The following is a 23159-nucleotide window of genomic DNA, read 5'->3' as shown; positions in this document are numbered from 1 at the left end:
GGAGAGAGGGAGCTCTTCACTAACCTGACTCAGTGACTACAGACATCACTACTCATGCATCAACAAGTACAAACATTACTAAACAATACTCTGGAGAAAGAGCTCTTCACTAACCAGACTCAGTGACTCCAGACATCACTACTCATCCATCAACAAGTACAAACATTACTAAACAATACTCTGGAGAAAGAGATCTTCACTAACCAGACTCAGTGACTACAGACATCACTACTCATCCATCAACAAGTACAAACATTACTAAACAATTCTCTGGAAAGAGAGAGCTCTTCACAAACCAGACTCAGTGACTCCAGACATCACTACTCATCCTTCAACAAATACAAACATTACTAAACAATACTCTGGAGAGAGAGATCTTCACTAACCAGACTCGGAGACTCCAGACGTCACTACTCATCCATCAACAAGTACAAACATTACTAAACAATACTCTGGAGAAAGAGATCTTCACTAACCAGACTCAGTGACTACAGACATCACTACTCATCCATCAAAAAGTACAAACATTACTAAACAATACTCTGGAGAGAGAGAGCTCTTCACTAACCAGACTCAGTAACTCCAGACATCACTACTCATCCATCAACAAGTACAAACATTACTAAACAATACTCTGGAGAGAGAGATCTTCACTAACCAGACTCAGTAACTCCAGACATCACTACTCATCCATCAACAAGTACAAACATTACTAAACAATACTCTGGAGAGAGAGAGCTCTTCACTAACCAGACTCAGTGACACCAGACATCACTACTCATCCATCAACAAGTACAAACATTACTAAACAATACTCTTGAGAGAGAGAGCTCTTCACTAAGCAGCCTCAGTGACTCCAGACATCTATACTCATCCATTAACAAGTACAAACATTACTAAACAATACTCTGGAGAGAGAGCTCTTCACTAACTGGACTCAGTGACTCCAGATATCACTATTCATGCATCAACAAGTACAAACATTACTAAACAATACTCTGGAGAGAGATCTCTTCACTAACCAGACTCAGTGACTCCAGACATCACTACTCATCCATCAACAAGTACAAACATTACTAAACAATACTCTGGAGAGAGAGAGCTCTTCACTAACCAGACTCAGTGACTCCAGACATCACTACTCATCCATCAACAAGTACAAACATTACTAAACAATACTCTGGAGAGAGAGATCTTCACTAACCAGACTCAGTATCTCCAGACATCACTACTCATCCATCAACAAGTACAAACATTACTAAACAATACTCTGGAGAGAGAGAGCTCTTCACTAAGCAGACTCAGTAACTCCAGACATCTATACTCATCCATTAACAAGTACAAACATTACTAAACAATACTCTGGAGAGAGAGCTCTTCACTAACTGGACTCGGTGACTCCAGATATCACTATTCATGCATCAACAAGTACAAACATTACTAAACAATACTCTGGAGAGAGATCTCTTCACTAACCAGACTCAGTGACTCCAGACATCACTACTCATCCATCAACAAGTACAAACATTACTAAACAATACTCTGGAGAGATAGAGCTCTTCACTAACCAGACTCAGTGACTCCAGACATCACTACTCATCCATCAACAAGTACAAACATTACTAAACAATACTCCGGAGAGAGAAAGTTCATCACTAACCAGACTCAGTGACTCCAGATATCACTACTCATCCATCAACAAGTACAAACATTACTAAACAATACTCTGGAGAAAGAGATCTTCACTAACCAGACTCAATGAATCCAGACATCACTACTCATCCATCAACAATTACAAACATTAATAAACAATACTCTGGAGAAAGAGATCTTCACTAACCAGACTCAGTGACTCCAGACATCACTACTCATCCATCAACAAGTACAAACATTACTAAACAATACTCTGGAGAGAGAGAGCTCTTCACTAACCAGACTCAGAGACTCCAGGCAAAACTACTCATCCATCAACAAGTACAAACATTACTAAACAATACTCTGGAGAGAGAGAGCTCTTCACTAACCAGACTCAGAGACTCCAGACATAACTACTCATCCATCAACAAGTACAAACATTACTAAACAATACTCTAGAGAGAGAGAGAGAGCTCTTCACTAACCAGACCCAGTGACTCCAGACATAACTACTCAACCATCAACAAGTACAAACATTACTAAACAATACTCTGGAGAGAGAGCTCTTCACTAACCAGACTCAGTGACTCCAGACATCACTTCTCATGCATCAACGAGTACAAACATTACTAAACAATACTCTAGAGAGAGAGAGCTCTTCACTAACCAGACTCAGTGACTCCAGACATCACTACTCATGCATCAACAAGTACAAACATTACTAAACAATACTCTGGAGAGAGAGAGCTCTTCATTAACCAGACTCAGTGACTCCAGACATCACTACTCATCCATCAACAAGTACAAACATTACTAAACAATACTCTGGAGAAAGAGATCTTCACTAACCAGACTCAGTGACTCCAGACATCATGTCACGGCTCGCGGCGTTGCCACGGCCGGCCATCCCCGCAGATACACACGAGAGGCCGGAATAATCACTTCCATTGACATGGTGGTGAAAATGAACTTCCGACTACAGGAAAGAAAGACCGACAGGGGAAAAGGTAACGACAACCGTCTCTTGCCCATTGGGGACAAGGGTGTCGAGAAAGCCAAAGAGGAATCTGCTCCCCAGGGAGAAGCGTCCGAACCCATGCAGATTGGTGGCATAAGAGGACCCCTGACCAGTCAAGAACGGGAAAAAAGGAGGAAGCAGAACCAGTGCCTATATTGCGGCAAAAGCGGCCACTTCGTACGGGAATGCCCTGCTAAGCCCTCAAGACCACGAGGCAGAAGGCCGTTCGTGTTGCCCATCAGCAAGGGAGACAAGACGGGAAACGAGACAACCCAGTAGACACAGGGGTCCGTCTTCTGGGTTCTTCGTCTTGCACATCTGCGATCCCTGTGGTATACGACGGTAGTCATCACGTCGGCATGGACGTGTCCTTACGGAATCTGGCGGGCAGAACCTGGGTGGTGACCGCCATGTTGGATTCTGGGGCGACAGGCTGCTTCATCGATACAGCGTTTTCCCGCGCCTTGGGTATCGACACAGTGACGAAGGCCCAACCTGAACCCGTCAAGGCCGTTGACGGAACGGACCTTACTTCCGGCCCCATTCGACACCGAACAGAAACCTTGACGATGGTCTTCTCAAACAACCACACCGAGTCCATAAGTTTCGACGTCATAGACGCCCCTCAGTTCAAGGTGATCTTGGGTTTGCCGTGGTTGGTGAAGCACAATCCCCGCATTGATTGGGTGACCAGAACCATCCACCTAGAATCGGAGCACTGCAGTAGCACCTGCTACGCAGAGGACAACCCGGCAGGTCCTCGTTCCATACAGGCACACTCGTTGCCTGTAGTAGGTATGGGAATGGTTTCCCAAGGAACCATTCTGAAAGAGTATAAGGACCTAGCGGAGGTGTTCGATAAGAAGGGAGCCAACACCTTGCCACCCCATCGATCTTTTGACTGCCGCATAGACCTGATTCCCGGCTCCACGTTGCCATGCAGCAGGATCTACTCGCTCACAGAAAAAGAGAACATCCACCTCCGCTCCTATCTGGACGAATACCTAGACAACGGCTTCATACGTCACTCCAGATCTCCGGTTTCCTCTCCTCTTTTCTTCGTGTCAAAGAAGGAAGGGGATCTAAGGACCTGCATCGACTTTCGTGCGATGAATACCATCACGGTTAAAAAACGGTACCCGCTACCGTTGAAAACCAACCTCTTGGACCAGGTCCAAAAAGCCACCATTTACACTAAACTGGACCTTCGGGGGCTTACCATCTTGTCAGAGTCCGGAAGGGTGACGAATGGAAGACCGCCTTCCGGACGAAGTTCGGCCTGTTCGAATACCAGGTCATGCCTTTCGGACTCTGCAACGCCCCCGCCGCATTCCAGTTTTTTATTGATGAGGTGTTGAGAGACTTCATCGACGTCTTTTGTATCGTCTACATCGACGACATTCTGATTTATTCACAAACCAACGAAGAGCACGTCCATCACGTACGTTCAGTCCTACAGCAACTGGAGAAACACCGTCTGTACGTGAAGTTAGAAAAAAGCCTGTTTCACGTCACATCGGTTGAGTTCCTGGGGCACATCATCACACCGGCAGGCATTCAAATGGACAACAAAAAAGTGGAAGCCATCCTGTCTTGGCCTACACCAGAGTCTGTGAAGGGCGTCCAACGGTTCCTCGGCTTTTCCAACTATTATCGTCGTTTTATCACAGGCTTCTCTGAGATGGTGGCACCCATTACGCGCTTGCTGCGCAAGGGAGTTCGTTTTGATTGGGACCAAAAAGCAGACGACGCCTTCCAGGAACTAAAGAGACGGTTTACCGTGGCCCCGGTTCTGGTGCACCCCGACACCGAGCAGCCTTTCATTGTAGAGGCTGATGCTTCTAAGGACGCCATAGGCGGTGTGCTCTCACAACGGAACTGCGAGACGGGCCGACTGCATCCCGTGGCCTTTTACTCCAAAAAACTCCAACCCGCCGAGCGCAACTACACCGTGTCTGATCGGGAATTACTAGCCATCAAGACCGCGTTTGAGGAATGGCGACACTTCCTGAAGGACTCGAAACATAAAGTGACCATCTATACAGACCACAGGAACCTACAGTTCCTACGATCAGCACGTGCCCTCACAGCCCGACAGCTCCGATGGACCCTATTCTTCAATGAGTATGACTTCGTGATTACGTTCCGGCCAGGGAAAGACAACGCCAAAGCAGATGCGCTGTCGCGGCTGGCCGAAACGGAAGAAGATGCTGAAGACCATGAACCTGTCTCCATCTTACCGGAGAAGCACTTCCAGGGCATCATCGCTCCTGTTCGTTCCGGCGGCCAGGCAGAACCAGACAACAGACGGTCCGATTCCGTTGTCCCGACAGGGGACGTAGAAGGAGGGACAAGAGACCAAACACATCTACCCGGGGTACCCGAACAGAAGAAGGCCCTTTACTCGTGTCACGATCATGTTCTCTCCGGCCATCCTGGGTACCACAAAACGCTCGATCTCGTGCGGAGGCAGTACTGGTGGACATCAATGGTGACGGATACAAAGGCACACGTGACGAACTGCACCGTTTGCCTGCTTGGAAAGAACAGATCCGAACCATCGGTTGGTCGTTTACAGGCCATTCCTGTGCCTCCTTCTCCATGGCATACCATCTCCATGGATTTCGTGGTTGAGCTCCCGCTCACCAAAACAGGATACACCACGGTTCTCACTATCGTGGACCACCTCACCAAGATGGCACATTTCGTTCCCTTGACGAAGCTACCTACGGCGGCCGAACTGGCCTTGATCTTCGCACGAGAGGTGGTTCGTCTCCATGGCATCCCGTCTGTGATCATAACGGATAGGGGATCGCAATTCGTGTCCCGTTTCTGGAAGGAGACATGCAGGATACTCGAAATGGACTTACGTCTCTCCTCAGCATACCACCCCCAGACCGACGGGCAGGCCGAAAGAACGAACCACACCATGGAACAATATCTCCGTTGTCTACTGCTTACAGTCGAAAAGGAATGGTCCGAAGTGCTATGGATGGCAGAGTATGCGTACAACAACAGCAAGCATTCGGCCATCGGCATGTCCCCTTTCTTTTGCCTCCATGGACGCCATCCCCGCACATCGGCATGGGAAGAGCCTCATGACAGCCACCTGCCCACCGTGCGTTCCTACCATGAGACACTTCGCAACATCTGGCAACAGGCACGGTTCGAGCTGGCCGAGGCAAAAGACATCTACAAAGAGCATGCTGATACTCGCAGACAAAAGGAACCCGCATATCGCATAGGAGATAGCGTGTGGTTGTCTATTCGACACCTGAATGTGCATGGGCCCAAAAAACTGTTGCCACGTTTTGTAGGTCCCTTTCTTGTAGAGAAGGTGATCAACCCTGTGGCCATGAAGCTGTCCCTGCCTCCGCACATGAAAATCCATCCAGTCTTCCATGTCTCCCTGCTTCGGGCGGTCCAGTCAGGCGGCTCTCTTCCGTCTCTCCCTTCTCCGGTGGTGGTGGAGGGCCATGTTGAGTATGAGGTCAGGGCTATTTTGGGGTCCCGTCGTACCAAGGGCAAGCTGTTCTACCTTGTGGACTGGAAGGGGTACGGTCCCGATGAACGGTCCTGGGAGCCCTTGTCCCATGTCCGCCACGCTCCTGTTCTGGTCCGTGCTTTCCATCTGAGTCATCCCCTGTGTCTTCGCCCTGTCTCTCTTTTCTGACCTCGGGGAGGCTTGGGGGGGGTTCTGTTCTGGGGGGGGGTACTGTCACGGCTCGCGGCGTTGCCACGGCCGGCCATCCCCGCAGATACACACGGGAGGCCGGAATACTCACTTCCGGCCGGAAGTCGAGTACCCGGTCTAGTCCCGGGCAGCAAGCACAGAAGCACTTCCGGGGGAAAACGCTTAACTCTCGCGTTTCCCGCCGGCTTGGTGCTTTGGATTCTGATTCCTCGCTGGAGCCTCATCGTGGGGAACCTGTCGTTCCTGCCTGGAGACACGCGCCGTGTCAAGCTCTACTTAGCTGCTGGAAACCGCGCCCGCCTGGAGCTTTCTGACTACACTCGTGCAAACTCTGTAACCCTTAAACGCGAAGGAGCGCTTTTGAGGGTCCTTTATGACACACGGTTGGGTGAGAGTAGAAAGTGGACCGGAGGTGTCACGCGCACGGAGCCCTTTTTAGAAGGGAAGTCCAGCCTGCAGATAGGGTCTGAAAACTACTGATTATTGCCGTTTACGCGCAGAAGCGCTTTTCTTTCATTTACGCTGGGGTGCAAACGCGCAGGAGCGCTTTCATTTGTTATAGCTTTTTGCAAACGCGCAGGAGCGTTTTAATTTGTTATAGCTTGTACAAACGCGCAGGAGCGCTTTCTTTAGTAACACTCGTGCAAAGCGCAGGAGCGCCTTCATTTGTTTGGACTCAGGGAATACGCATTCAGAGGGACTTCCTCTTGCCTACCTCGTCGGAGCTGTACATCATCCGGAGACCTGCCTTCCTGGAAGAAGCGGTGAGTCCACAGAGGGTTGCACGGTCCGTGTGTGCTGGTAGGGGGTGGTTTCATTTCGGTCTGTTCTTGATCTTGCCTTTTTCTTGGTTTCCCGTAGAACCCGCAACGCCCCACCAACTCCACGCTTTCCCTGCTCTACACCCTGATTCCCATCCCTGCGTCCATCTCATCCCTGCTGGGTCTCTCCATTCCACGAGGGTCAGGTGGGTACAGGGACGGGTGCTCTTGTCGTCTCTGCGGAATCGCTTCACAAGCAAGGGTAAGACTTGTGGGGCACACGACACATCACTACTCATCCATCAACAAGTACAAACATTACTAAACAATACTCTGGAGAGAGAGAGCTCTTCACTAACCAGACTCAGTAACTCCAGACATCACTACTCATCCATCAACAAGTACAAACATTACTAAACAATACTCTAGAGAGAGAGAGCTCTTCACTAACCAGACTCAGTGACTCCAGACATCACTACTCATGCATCAACAAGTACAAACATTACTAAACAATACACTGGAGAGAGAGAGCTCTTCACTAACCAGACTCAGTAACTCCAGACATCACTACTCATCCATCAACAAGTACAAACATTACTAAACAATACTCTGGAGAGAGAGATCTTCACTAACCAGACTCAGTAACTCCAGACATCACTACTCATCCATCAACAAGTACAAACATTACTAAACAATACTCTGGAGAGAGAGAGCTCTTCACTAACCAGACTCAGTGACTCCAGACATCACTACTCATCCATCAACAAGTACAAACATTACTAAACAATACTCTGGAGAGAGAGAGCTCTTCACTAACCAGAATCAGAGACTCCAGACATCACTACTCATCCATCAACAAGTACAAACATTACTAAACAATACTCTGGAGAGAGAGATCTTCACTAACCAGACGCAGTGACTCCAGACATCACTACTCATCCATTAACAAGTACAAACATTACTAAACAATACTCTGGAGAGAGAGCTCTTCACTAACTGGACTCAGTGAATCCAGATATCACTATTCATGCATCAACAAGTACAAACATTACTAAACAATACTCCGGAGAGAGAAAGTTAATCACTAACCAGACTCAGTGACTCCAGATATCACTACTCATCCATCAACAAGTACAAACATTACTAAACAATACTCTGGAGAAAGAGATCTTCACTAACCAGACTCAATGACTCCAGACATCACTACTCATCCATCAACAATTACAAACATTAATAAACAACACTCTGGAGAAAGAGATCTTCACTAACCAGACTCAGTGACTCCAGACATCACTACTCATCCATCAACAAGTACAAACATTACTAAACAATACTCTGGAGAGAGAGAGCTCTTCACTAACCAGACTCAGAGACTCCAGGCAAAACTACTCATCCATCAACAAGTACAAACATTACTAAACAATACTCTAGAGAGAGAGAGCTCTTCACTAACCAGACTCAGAGACTCCAGACATAACTACTCATCCATCAACAAGTACAAACATTACTAAACAATACTCTGGAGAGAGAGAGCTCTTCACTAACCAGACTCAGAGACTCCAGACATCACTACTCATGCATCAACAAGTACAAACATTACTAAACAATACTCTGGCGAGAAAGAGCTCTTCACTAACCAGACTCAGTGACTCCAGACATCACTGCTCATCCATCAACAAGTACAAACATTACTAAACAATACTCTGGAGAGAGAGATCTTCACTGACCAGACTAAGTGACTCCAGACATCACTGCTCATCCATCAACAAGTACAAACATTACTAAACAATACTCTAGAGAGAGAGAGCTCTTCACTAACCAGACTCAGTGACTCCAGACATCACTACTCATGCATCAACAAGTACAAACATTACTAAACAATACTCTGGAGAGAGAGAGCTCTTCACTAACCAGACTCAGTGACTCCAGCCCTCACTACTCATGCATCAAGAAGTACAAACATTACTAAACAATACTCTGGAGAGAGAGAGCTCTTCACTAACCAGACTCAGTGACTCCAGACATCACTACTCATGCATCAACGAGTACAAACATTACTAAACAATACTCTGGAGAGAGAGATCTTCGCTAACCAGACTCAGTGACTCCAGACATCACTACTCATGCATCAACAAGTACAAACATTACTAAACAATACTCTGGAGAGAGAGATCTTCACTGACCAGACTCAGTGACTCCAGACATCACTACTCATCCATCAACAAGTAAAAACATTACTAAACAATACTCTAGAGAGAGAGAGCTCTTCACTAACCAGACTCAGTGACTCCAGACATCACTACTCATGCATCAACAAGTACAAACATTACTAAACAATATTCTGGAGAGAGAGAGCTCTTCACTAACCAGACTCAGTGACTCCAGACATCACTACTCATGCATCAACAAGTACAAACATTACTAAACAATACTCTGGAGAGAGAGATCTTCACTGACCAGACTCAGTGACTCCAGACATCACTACTCATCCATCAACAAGTACAAACATTACTAAACAATACTCTAGAGAGAGAGAGCTCTTCACTAACCAGACTCAGTGACTCCAGACATCACTACTCATGCATCAACAAGTACAAACATTACTAAACAATACTCTGGAGAGAGAGAGCTCTTCACTAACCAGACTCAGTGACTCCAGCCCTCACTACTCATGCATCAAGAAGTACAAACATTACTAAACAATACTCTGGAGAGAGAGAGCTCTTCACTAACCAGACTCAGTGACTCCAGACATCACTACTCATGCATCAACGAGTACAAACATTACTAAACAATACTCTGGAGAGAGAGATCTTCGCTAACCAGACTCAGTGACTCCAGACATCACTACTCATGCATCAACAAGTACAAACATTACTAAACAATACTCTGGAGAGAGAGATCTTCACTGACCAGACTCAGTGACTCCAGACATCACTACTCATCCATCAACAAGTACAAACATTATTAAACAATACTCTAGAGAGAGAGAGCTCTTCACTAACCAGACTCAGTGACTCCAGCCCTCACTACTCATGCATCAACAAGTACAAACATTACTAAACAATACTCTGGAGAGAAAGAGCTCTTCACTAACCAGACTCAGTGACTCCAGACATCACTGCTCATCCATCAACAAGTACAAACATTACTAAACAATACTCTGGAGAGAGAGATCTTCACTGACCAGACTCAGTGACTCCAGACATCACTGCTCATCCATCAACAAGTACAAACATTACTAAACAATACTCTAGAGAGAGAGAGCTCTTCACTAACCAGACTCAGTGACTCCAGACATCACTACTCATGCATCAACAAGTACAAACATTACTAAACAATACTCTGGAGAGAGAGAGCTCTTCACTAACCAGACTCAGTGACTCCAGCCCTCACTACTCATGCATCAAGAAGTACAAACATTACTAAACAATACTCTGGAGAGAGAGAGCTCTTCACTAACCAGACTCAGTGACTCCAGACATCACTACTCATGCATCAACGAGTACAAACATTACTAAACAATACTCTGGAGAGAGAGATCTTCGCTAACCAGACTCAGTGACTCCAGACATCACTACTCATGCATCAACAAGTACAAACATTACTAAACAATACTCTGGAGAGAGAGATCTTCACTGACCAGACTCAGTGACTCCAGACATCACTACTCATCCATCAACAAGTACAAACATTACTAAACAATACTCTAGAGAGAGAGAGCTCTTCACTAACCAGACTCAGTGACTCCAGACATCACTACTCATGCATCAACAAGTACAAACATTACTAAACAATATTCTGGAGAGAGAGAGCTCTTCACTAACCAGACTCAGTGACTCCAGACATCACTACTCATGCATCAACAAGTACAAATATTACTAAACAATACTCTGGAGAGAGAGATCTTCACTGACCAGACTCAGTGACTCCAGACATCACTACTTATCCATCAACAAGTACAAACATTACTAAACAATACTCTAGAGAGAGAGAGCTCTTCACTAACCAGACTCAGTGACTCCAGACATCACTACCCATGCATCAACAAGTACAAACATTACTAAACAATACTCTGGAGAGAGAGACCTCTTCACTAACCAGACTCAGTGACTCCAGCCCTCACTACTCATGCATCAAGAAGTACAAACATTACTAAACAATACTCTGGAGAGAGAGAGAGCTCTTCACTAACCAGACTCAGTGACTCCAGACATCACTACTCATGCATCAACGAGTACAAACATTACTAAACAATACTCTGGAGAGAGAGATCTTCGCTAACCAGACTCAGTGACTCCAGACATCACTACTCATGCATCAACAAGTACAAACATTACTAAACAATACTCTGGAGAGAGAGATCTTCACTGACCAGACTCAGTGACTCCAGACATCACTACTCATCCATCAACAAGTACACACATTATTAAACAATACTCTAGAGAGAGAGAGCTCTTCACTAACCAGACTCAGTGACTCCAGACATCACTACTCATGCATCAACAAGTACAAACATTACTAAACAATATTCTGGAGAGAGAGAGAGCTCTTCACTAACCAGACTCAGTGACTCCAGCCCTCACTACTCATGCATCAAGAAGTACAAACATTACTAAACAATACTCTGGAGAGAGAGAGCTCTTCACTAACCAGACTCAGTGACTCCAGACATCACTACTCATGCATCAACGAGTACAAACATTACTAAACAATACTCTGGAGAGAGAGATCTTCGCTAACCAGACTCAGTGACTCCAGACATCACTACTCATGCATCAACAAGTACAAACATTACTAAACAATACTCTGGAGAGAGAGGTCTTCACTAACCAGACTCAGAGACTCCAGACATCACTACTCATCCATCAACGAGTACAAACATTACTAAACAATACTCTAGAGAGAGAGAGCTCTTCACTAACCAGACTCAGAGACTCCAGACATCACTACTCATCCATCAACGAGTACACACATTACTAAACAATACTCTAGAGAGAGAGAGCTCTTCACTAACCAGACTCATTGACTCCAGACATCACTACTCATGCATCAACGAGTACAAACATTACTAAACAATACTCTGGAGAGAGAGATCTTCGCTAACCAGACTCAGTGACTCCAGACATCACTACTCATGCATCAACAAGTACAAACATTACTAAACAATACTCTAGAGAGAGAGAGCTCTTCACTACGCAGACTCAGTGACTCCAGACATCACTACTAATGCATCAACGAGTACAAACATTACTAAACAATACTCTAGAGAGAGAGCTCTTCACTAACCAGACTCAGTGACTCCAGACATCACTACTCATCCATCAACAAGTACAAACATTACTAAACAATACTCTAGAGAGAGAGATCTCTTCACTAACCAGACCCAGTGACTCCAGACATCACTACTCATCCATCAACAAGTACAAACATTACTAAACAATACTCTGGAGAGAGAGATCTTCACTAACCAGACTCAGTGACTCCAGACATCACTACTCATCCATCAACAAGTACAAACATTACTAAACAATACTCTGGAGAGAGAGATCTTCGCTAACCAGACTCAGTGACTCCAGACATCACTACTCATGCATCAACAAGTACACACATTACTAAACAATACTCTGGAGAGAGAGAGCTCTTCACTAAGCAGACTCAGTGACTCCAGACATCACTACTCATGCATCAACGAGTACAAACATTACTAAACAATACTCTAGAGAGAGAGAGCTCTTCACTAACCAGACCCAGTGACTCCAGACATCACTACTCAACCATCAACAAGTACAAACATTACTAAACAATACTCTGGAGAGAGAGAGCTCTTCACTAACCAGACTCAGTGACTCCAGACATCACTACTCATCCATCAACAAGTACAAACATTACTAAACAATACTCTGGAGAGAGAGATCTTCGCTAACCAGACTCAGTGACTCCAGACATCACTACTCATCCATCAACAAGTACAAACATTACTAAACAATACTCTGGAGAGAGAGATCTTCGCTAACCAGACTCAGTGACTCCAGACATCACTACTCATCCATCAACAAGTACAAACATTACTAAACAATACTCCGGAGAGAGAAAGTTCATCACTAACCAGACTCAGTGACTCCAGACATCACTACTCATCCATCAACAAGTACAAACATTACTAAACAATACTCTAGAGAGAGAGAGCTCTTCACTAACCAGACTCAGTGACTCCAGACATCACTACTCATCCATCAACAAGTACAAACATTACTAAACAATATTCTGGAGAGAGAGATCTTCGCTAACCAGACTCAGTGACTCCAGACATCACTACTCATCCATCAACAAGTACAAACATTACTAAACAATACTCTGGAGAGAGAGCTCTTCACTAACCAGACTCAGTGACTCCAGACATCACTACTCATCCATCAACAAGTACACACATTACTAAACAATACTCTGGAGAGAGAGAGGTCTTCACTAACCAGACTCAGTGACTCCAGACATCACTACTCATCCATCAACAAGTACAAACATTACTAAACAATACTCTGGAGAGAGAGATCTTCACTAACCAGACTCAGTGACTCCAGACATCACTACTCATGTATCAACAAGTACAAACATTACTAAACAATACTCTGGAGAGAGAGAGCTCTTCACTAACCAGACTCAGAGACTCCAGACATAACTACTCATCCATCAACAAGTACAAACATTACTAAACAATACTCTGGAGAGAGAGCTCTTCACTAACCAGACTCAGTGACTCCAGATATCACTACTCATGCATCAACAAGTACAAACATTACTAAACAATACTCTGCAGAGAGAGATCTTCGCTAACCAGACTCAGTGACTCCAGACATCACTACTCATGCATCAACGAGTACAAACATTACTAAACAATACTCTAGAGAGAGAGAGCTCTTCACTAACCAGACCCAGTGACTCCAGACATCACTACTCATCCATTAACAAGTACAAACATTACTAAACAATACTCTGGAGAGAGAGATCTTCACTAACCAGACTCAGTGACTCCAGACATCACTACTCAACCATTAACAAGTACAAACATTACTAAACAATACTCTGGAGAAAGAGATCTTCACTAACCAGACTCAGTGACTCCAGACACACTACTCATCCATCAACAAGTACAAACATTACTAAACAATACTCTAGAGAGAGAGAGCTCTTCACTAACCAGACTCAGTGACTCCAGACATCACTACTCATGCATCAACAAGTACAAACATTACTAAACAATACTCTGGAGAGAGAGAGCTCTTCATTAACCAGACTCAGTGACTCCAGACATCACTACTCATCCATCAACAAGTACAAACATTACTAAACAATACTCTGGAGAAAGAGATCTTCACTAACCAGACTCAGTGACTCCAGACACACTACTCATCCATTAACAAGTACAAACATTACTAAACAATACTCTGGAGAGAGAGATCTTCACTAACCAGACTCAGTGACTCCAGACATCACTACTCAACCATTAACAAGTACAAACATTACTAAACAATACTCTGGAGAAAGAGATCTTCACTAACCAGACTCAGTGACTCCAGACACACTACTCATCCATCAACAAGTACAAACATTACTAAACAATACTCTGGAGAAAGAGATCTTCACTAACCAGACTCAGTGACTCCAGACACACTACTCATCCATCAACAAGTACAAACATTACTAAACAATACTCTGCAGAGAGAGATCTTCGCTAACCAGACTCAGTGACTCCAGACATCACTACTCATCCATCAACAAGTACAAACATTACTAAACAATACTCTGGGGAGAGAGAGCTCTTCACTAACCAGACTCAGAGACTCCAGACATAACTACTCATCCATCAACAAGTACAAACATTACTAAACAATACTCTGTAGAGAGAGATCTTCACTAACCAGACTCAGTGACTCCAGACATCACTACTCATCCATTAACAAGTACAAACATTACTAAACAATACTCTGGAGAGAGAGATCTTCACTAACCAGACTCAGTGACTCCAGACATCACTACTCATCCATTAACAAGTACAAACATTACTAAACAATACTCTGTAGAGAGAGATCTTCACTAACCAGACTCAGTGACTCCAGACATCACTACTCATCCATCAACAAGTACAAACATTACTAAACAATACTCTGGCGAGAAAGAGCTCATCACTAACCAGACTCAGTGACTCCAGACACACTACTCATCCATCAACAAGTACAAACATTACTAAACAATACTCTAGAGAGAGAGAGCTCTTCGCTAACCAGACTCAGTGACTCCAGACACACTACTCATCCATCAACAAGTACAAACATTACTAAACAATACTCTGGAGAGAGAGATCTTCGCTAACCAGACTCAGTGACTCCAGACATCACTACTCATCCATCAACAAGTACAAACATTACTAAACAATACTCTGGAGAGAGAGATCTTCACTAACCAGACTCAGTGACTCCAGACATCACTACTCATGCATCAACGAGTACAAACATTACTAAACAATACTCTGCAGAGAGAGATCTTCGCTAACCAGACTCAGTGACTCCAGACATCACTACTCATCCATCAACAAGTACAAACATTACTAAACAATACTCTGCAGAGAGAGATCTTCGCTAACCAGACTCAGTGACTCCAGACATCACTACTCATCCATCAACAAGTACAAACATTACTAAACAATACTCTGGAGAGAGAGAGCTCTTCACTAACCAGACTCAGAGACTCCAGACATCACTACTCATCCATCAACAAGTACAAACATTACTAAACAATACTCTGGAGAGAGAGAGCTCTTCACTAACCAGACTCAGTGACTCCAGACATCACTACTCATCCATTAACAAGTACAAACATTACTAAACAATACTCTGTAGAGAGAGATCTTCACTAACCAGACTCAGTGACTCCAGACATCACTACTCATCCATCAACAAGTACAAACATTACTAAACAATACTCTGGGGAGAGAGAGCTCTTCACTAACCAGACTCAGTGACTCCAGACACACTACTCATCCATCAACAAGTACAAACATTACTAAACAATACTCTAGAGAGAGAGAGCTCTTCGCTAACCAGACTCAGTGACTCCAGACACACTACTCATCCATCAACAAGTACAAACATTACTAAACAATACTCTAGAGAGAGAGAGCTCTTCGCTAACCAGACCCAGTGACTCCAGACATCACTACTCATGCATCAACAAGTACAAACATTACTAAACAATACTCTAGAGAGAGAGAGCTCTTCACTAACCAGACCCAGTGACTCCAGACATCACTACTCATCCATCAACAAGTACAAACATTACTAAACAATACTCTGGAGAAAGAGATCTTCACTAACCAGACTCAGTGACTCCAGACATCACTACTCATCCATCAACAAGTACAAACATTACTAAACAATACTCTGGAGAAAGAGATCTTCACTAACCAGACTCAGTGACTCCAGACATCACTACTCATCCATCAACAAGTACAAACATTACTAAACAATACTCTGGAGAGAGAGAGATCTTCGCTAACCAGACTCAGTGACTCCAGACATCACTACTCATCCATCAACAAGTACAAACATTACTAAACAATACTCTGGAGAAAGAGATCTTCACTAACCAGACTCAGTGACTCCAGACATCACTACTCATCCATCAACAAGTACAAACATTACTAAACAATACTCTGGAGAGAGAGATCTTCGCTAACCAGACTCAGTGACTCCAGATATCACTACTCATCCATCAACAAGTACAAACATTACTAAACAATACTCTGGAGAAAGAGATCTTCACTAACCAGACTCAGAGACTCCAGACATCACTACTCATCCATCAACAAGTACAAACATTACTAAACAATACTCTGGAGAGAGAGATCTTCGCTAACCAGACTCAGTGACTCCAGATATCACTACTCAACCATTAACAAGTACAAACATTACTAAACAATACTCTGGAGAGAGAGAGCTGTTCACTAACCAGACTCAGTAACTCCAGACATCACTACTCATCTATCAACAAGTACAAACATTACTAAACAATACTCTGGAGAGAGAGTGTGAGAAGTTAGCCTGGCATATGATCTCCACTATTCTATTGGGCACCTTGCACCAGTCCAATCGACCCTTATTGATGGTAGGTTTAAAGTCCACCTTATAGACCAGCTATCCTAGTGGTACCTGTGGAGCGCAGACCTCAGGCTAAGACTTAGAAACGAGTTAAGAATTTTTTTTTACCAGTCTATAATCTCTTGAATGATCAAATGAAAGCACACAAGGTATATATATCAAATATATATATGTATTTAATCTAAACACAACCCCATTCTGTTCACACCATCGAGCCTCCCTCCAGCTCTCACAGTGCACCTTAGTCCTGACCCGAAACACCCCATTGTATCGAAGCATAGCGCTTAGAGCCCCACCTGCGGCGCTCAGACTGCTGCGCGTGCCATAAGCGCCTAGAGGTCATTCCGTTCAAACGCTGCCCCTGAAGCCAGCCACCCCTCGATACCCCGAGGCCCCCCATTCTATCCAAGCATAGCGCTTAGAAGGAACCCCTCCTGCGGGGCTCAGACCGCTGCACGTGTCCATAAGCGCCTAGAGGTCATTGCATCCGCACTAAGCGCTACACAAAACAATTGCGCTCACAAAGAACACAAGAAGTACATTTGGGCTTAAAGAGTGGCAGGTCAAAGGTCACTCACGGTCGCAGACCCTCAGCAGGGTGGGGCTGAAGGCGAGGTCCATCATCCGCAGCTCGGCCGGACCCTCCTCCTCCTCCAGCAGCGCCTGCACGATCCGCTGCCCCAGGAAGCCCCCGGCCCCGGTCACCAGGCACCGCACCCCTGCCAGGGAGGGGGGCATGACGGCTGCTGGGCCCCCACCGGACCACGACACCCCGGGGACTCCTGTCGAGAGGCCTGAGGGCTGCTGCACCCGAGCAGAGGCTTCAAGGCGCTGCTCTGAGGCGTCAAGGCGCTGCTCTGAGGCTTCAAAGCGCTGCTCTGAGGCTTCAAGGCGCTGCTCTAACTTTGATGGACCAGCAGGGCTCCCAGGGAGAGGCTTCAAGGTGCTGCTCTGAGGCTTCAAGGCGCTGCTCTGCCTTTGATGGATCAGCAGGGCTCCGAGGGAGAGGCTTCAAGGTGCTGCTCTGAGGCTTCAAGGCGCTGCTCTGCCTCTGATGGACAAGCAGGGCTCCCAGGGAGAGGCTTCAAGGCGCTGCTCTACCCTTGATGGACCAACAGGGCTCCCAGGGAGAGGCTTTAAGGCGCTGCTCTACCTTTGATGGACCAGCAGGGCTCCCAGGGAGAGGCTTCAAGGTGCTGCTCTGAGGCTTCAAGGCGCTGCTCTAAGTCTGATGGACCAGCAGGGCTCCGAGGAGAGGCTTCAAGGCGCTGCTCTACCTTTGATGGACCAGCAGGGCTCAGAGGAGAGGCTTCAAGGCGCTGCTCTACCTTTGATGGACCAACAGGGCTCCCAGGGAGAGGCTTCAAGGCGCTGCTCTACCTCTGATGGACCAGCAGGGCTCCCAGGGAGAGGCTTCAAGGCGCTGCTCTGAGGCTTCAAGGCGCTGCTCTGAGGCTTCAAGGCGCTGCTCTAAGTCTGATGGACCAGCAGGGCTCCGAGGAGAGGCTTCAAGGCGCTGCTCTACCTTTGATGGAATTGCAGGGCTCCGAGGAGAGGCTTCAAGGCGCTGCTCTACCTCTGATGGACCAGCAGGGCTCCGAGGAGAGGCTTCAAGGCGCTGCTCTACCTTTGATGGACCAGCAGGGCTCCGAGGAGAGGCTTCAAGGCGCTGCTCTACCTGTGATGGACAGCAGGGCTCCAGGAGGAGGCTTCAAGGCGCTCCTCTACCTCTGATGGACAAGCAGGGCTCCCAGGGAGAGGCTTCAAGGCGCTGCTCTACCTTTGATGGATCAGCAGGGCTCCCAGGGGGAGGCTTCAAGGCGCTGCTCTGAGGCTTCAAGGCGCTGCTCTACCTCTGATGGACCAGCAGGGCTTCCAGGGAGAGGCTTCAAGGCGCTGCTCTACCTCTGATGGACCAGCAGGGCTCCCAGGGAGAGGCTTCAAGGCGCTGCTCTACCTTTGATGGATCAGCAGGGCTCCCAGGGAGAGGCTTCAAGGCGCTCCTCTACCTTTGATGGACCAGCAGGGCTCCCAGGGAGAGTCTTCAAGGCGCTGCTCTACCTCTGATGGACCAGCGGGGCTCCCAGGGAGAGGCTTCAAGGCGCTGCTCTACCTCTGATGGACCAGCAGGGCTCCGAGGAGAGGCTTCAAGGCGCTGCTCTACCTTTGATGGACCAGCAGGGCTCCCAGGGAGAGGCTTCAAGGCGCTGCTCTACCTCTGATGGACCAGCAGGGCTCCGAGGAGAGGCTTCAAGGCGCTGCTCTACCTCTGATGGACCAGCAGGGCTCCGAGGAGAGGCTTCAAGGCGCTGCTCTACCTCTGATGGACCAGCAGGGCTCCCAGGGAGAGGCTTCAAGGCGCTGCTCTACCTCTGATGGACCAGCAGGGCTCCCAGGAAGAGGCTTTAAGGCGCTGCTCTACCTTTGATGGACCAGCATGGCTCCCAGGGAGAGGCTTCAAGGCGCTGCTCTGAGGCTACAAGGCGCTGGTCTCCCTTCCGTAGGGCGGGGTCTTTGTACATTCGAGCCGGCAGCCGTGAGTTCATATTTCGAGTAGTTGTTCTGGTCAGAGGTGCAGTATTTATGCCCTGTGTGCCTGGCACCTCCTACGTCACTGCTGCTCACTCACTCCCATCACCCCCCGGGGCCTCCCTTCTCCCTCCCCGGCACCTTGTCTCCTGCTCCATCCACCCTTACCCCCCACGCCCCCTCGACGCCTCCCAGCAGAAGACGTGGCTTCGGGCCCAGGGCCGCCTTGAGGCGCTATCACTCTCGGTCAGGTCAAGGACAGCGCTTTGAAGCGATGGTCACTGTCGAGGCGATTGTGCCAGCTCAAAGGCGGCGCTTTGGACCGAGGACCGTGCTTCAGGCGCTATCCCTCTTTGTCATGTCAATCAAGCCGCCCCTTGGCAGCTCACGGACAGCGCTTCGCAGCGGCGGCCATGGATTCGAGGAGCTAATACTGTGGCATTTTAAACAACTAAAAATCCAAACAGATAAAACCACTTTACAAAGTAAATCAGAATATAATGTCAGACTGTAATGTTGCTCTATAATAATCTCGGCTTCATAAGGGTTTACGTGACAACTGTCTCGCCTTTTACTTTGTTCACTAATGTTTAATGTTAAAAAAATATCACTTTTAATAAGTCTAGTAGATTGAAACTTGTGATAGTACAGTATATTATCAGGTTGTAATTATGTATTTCTTTTATATGTATTTTATTTTTTTAGAAATTACGTGGCTGCTCCAGAAGAAGGCGCTGGCCGCCGAAACGCGCGTAGAGATTCATTGTGCCACTTATTTTGTAAATTCTTTATGTATATGTAGGATTCTGTTATATATTGTTATTGGTGATTACACCGCACATGATTTTAATTCTGCTAATCCTGTTATTTTTGTCAATACTTTGATGTATATGAACTGAAACTTGTGAATTATGTCTGAAGGTTTTAATTTTTAAACATTAATAAAAACGACCCTACTTTTTAGTAATTTTTCAGTCTAGTGTTCCTTTATATCATTATATGTATTCACTTAAATCATAAGCTGCCTAGGTTGTTTTCTGTCAATTGCTCCTTTCCCTGACCTAGGAACTTTTGTATCTACGTACTCAGGGGGTCCTTGTTAAATATACATCAATCCTCATGGGAACAGTCCAGCCCGAACTGCCAAGCCATGCCTTCCCTGGACCGGAAACAAGCTTCCAAGGACCGGTTTCTGGCATTCCAGCCGTCTTCAGCCCTTTTGCTATAAATTAATACATCTCCCCATGTGGTTTAGTTCCGATATCACCCTTTCATGCGGGACCTACGCTCTTTTCGGATAACATATACTGTGGGTCTGGTGGCAAACTGCCTCTGTACACCCCCACCGAATATGTCTGCCTATGTTTTCGCATTAGTTAGCTTGCAGTGCCACTAGAATCTCCTGTTATCAAAAAGATTAGTTTCTGGCAACCTCAGAACATAATAACTTCAGACTCTTGGAAACAATAGACTACTTTTCACCCAGTCACTCGTGCTTGCTTGTTTTGCTCTCAGAGAGATACACAAAAGAAACAGCTGAGCGTGTTTACAATAGGAATTTATTGTACCGTTGTCCAAGAATCCCACTAGGATTCCATACCTGAATAGTGAGAGTGTGGGACCTCGTCCTGGACTTGAGTTGGACACCCGGCAAGGGATCGTCAGACCACTGTCAGCTGGAGCGATGGCATGTTGGAGCCGCAGCGTCTCTGGTCGGTGTGTCGGCCTTGAAGTCTCGATTCCCTCCTGCTTACTGATAGCAAGAGGTGCTGTATTTATGCAGTCTATGTGCGTATGTTCCACATTGTTCAGTATGAGGATGACGTCGGGGATTAAACCTTGTGCGTCGATGGTAGAGGTGAAGTGTACTTCCTGGAGAGTGCACTCATAAGTTATTCATATGTGCTAAGGATGACGTCTTAGCAATATCATTTGGGAAAAACCCACCCTCGGCCTGGAACTAGGTGAAAGGTTTAGTCCATAAAAGGCTACAGTCCTTATAAGGCGTGATGTCCATACGAGGCAGTCTGTCCTTATTTGGGATTATGTCCTTATAAGGCTCGTTCATATGAAATGACGGGAGATGATGTAGGGAAAGTGTACGATGTTCCCTGGACCTAAATGAGGGTACCGATATGAAATGTAACACCCCTGGACCGCCCAGCACAAGTGCTGGTAAATCTTCTGGGGTCAGTCTGAAGATACAACGCACACACAACGCCACCACCAACAGTGCAAAGATACAACTTACCCAATCACAAATAATGTAAAACTGAAGTGCTGCATATAGCGCCTGTTTGCCATCAGTATGGATTTTAGCACAGTGAAGCCCTTGATCAGCCGGGCATGCCAGCAGTGACCCTTTGAACTGCGTAAGGACTGGCTGTCCAGGGTCAGCACCTTGTAGGTGGACGTCTGTGAAGGCCTCACCAGAAATTCCTGACCAGCAGCAGGAGTTTGGGAGTTGCTGTTTACCTCAGAAGGCTTTGACCATGCCAAGGCCACTCCAGAGGCCATGTTGCTGCACCCTGCTGTGAAAAGTGGAGCTAGTCTGACTGAGACATAGAATAGCAACCTGACCCTGGGCCTTTGTTGTCTGGACCCCATCTGGATCCTGCCTGACCCTGGGCTGAGGCCTACGCTGCCTGGACACTGTCTGGATCATGGCTGACCCTGGGCTGAGGCCTACACTACCCGGCCACCATCTAGATCCTGCCTGACCCTCAGCCTAGGCCTAGACTGCCTGTACCCTGTCTGGATCGTGCATGACCCTGAGCTCAGGCCTAGGAGGCTTGGACCCCGCCTGCTCGCTACCTGTCTCTGGACTGAGTCCTAGGCTGCCTGGACCCTGTCTAGATCCTATCTGACCCTGGGCGAAGGCCTAGGTTATCCAGACCCTGTCTGGATCCTGTCTGACCCTGGGCGAGGCCTTTGTTGTCTGGACCCCATCTGGATCCTGCCTGACCCTGGGCTGAGGCCTACGCTGCCTGGACACTGTCTGGATCATGGCTGACCCTGGGCTGAGGCCTAGGCTGTCTGAACCCCGTCTGGATCCTGCCTGACCCTGGGCTGAGGCCTACGCTGCCTGGACACTGTCTCGATCCTGTCTGACCCTGGGCTGAGGCCTTGGCTGTCTGGACACCGTCTGGATCCTGCCTGACACTGGGTCTAGGCATAGGCTGCTTGGACCCCACCTTGATGCTGCCTGACCATGGGCTAAGGCCTTTTTTGTCTGGACCCCATCTGGATGCTGACTTACCCTGGGCTTAGTCCTAGGCTGCCTGGACCCCACCTGAGTCTTGCCTGACCCTGGGTTGAGGCCTAGGCTATATGGACCCCGCCTGGATCCTGCCTGACGCTGGGCTGAG

The 23159-nt window shown here is 46.8% G+C and overlaps 1 protein-coding gene across 1 annotated transcript in view; it reads right to left on the bottom strand.

Annotated features, from left to right (window-relative positions):
- Window positions 1–19797, bottom strand: part of LOC144772216 (3 beta-hydroxysteroid dehydrogenase/Delta 5-->4-isomerase-like) — a 114698-nt gene extending 94901 nt beyond the window's left edge. Inside the window, exon 1 of the mRNA XM_078656362.1 lies at window positions 17841–19797. Within this exon, the coding sequence (XP_078512488.1) occupies window positions 17841–18000 (160 nt within the window). The 5' untranslated portion in view covers window positions 18001–19797. The remainder of the gene's footprint in view (window positions 1–17840) is intronic.
- Between the last annotated feature and the right edge of the window lie 3362 nt (window positions 19798–23159).

This window comes from Lissotriton helveticus, chromosome 8 (assembly GCF_964261635.1).
Source record: "Lissotriton helveticus chromosome 8, aLisHel1.1, whole genome shotgun sequence".
In the NCBI taxonomy this organism is placed as follows: Eukaryota; Metazoa; Chordata; class Amphibia; order Caudata; family Salamandridae; genus Lissotriton; species Lissotriton helveticus.
This window is presented reverse-complemented; position numbering and strand designations above follow the sequence as displayed.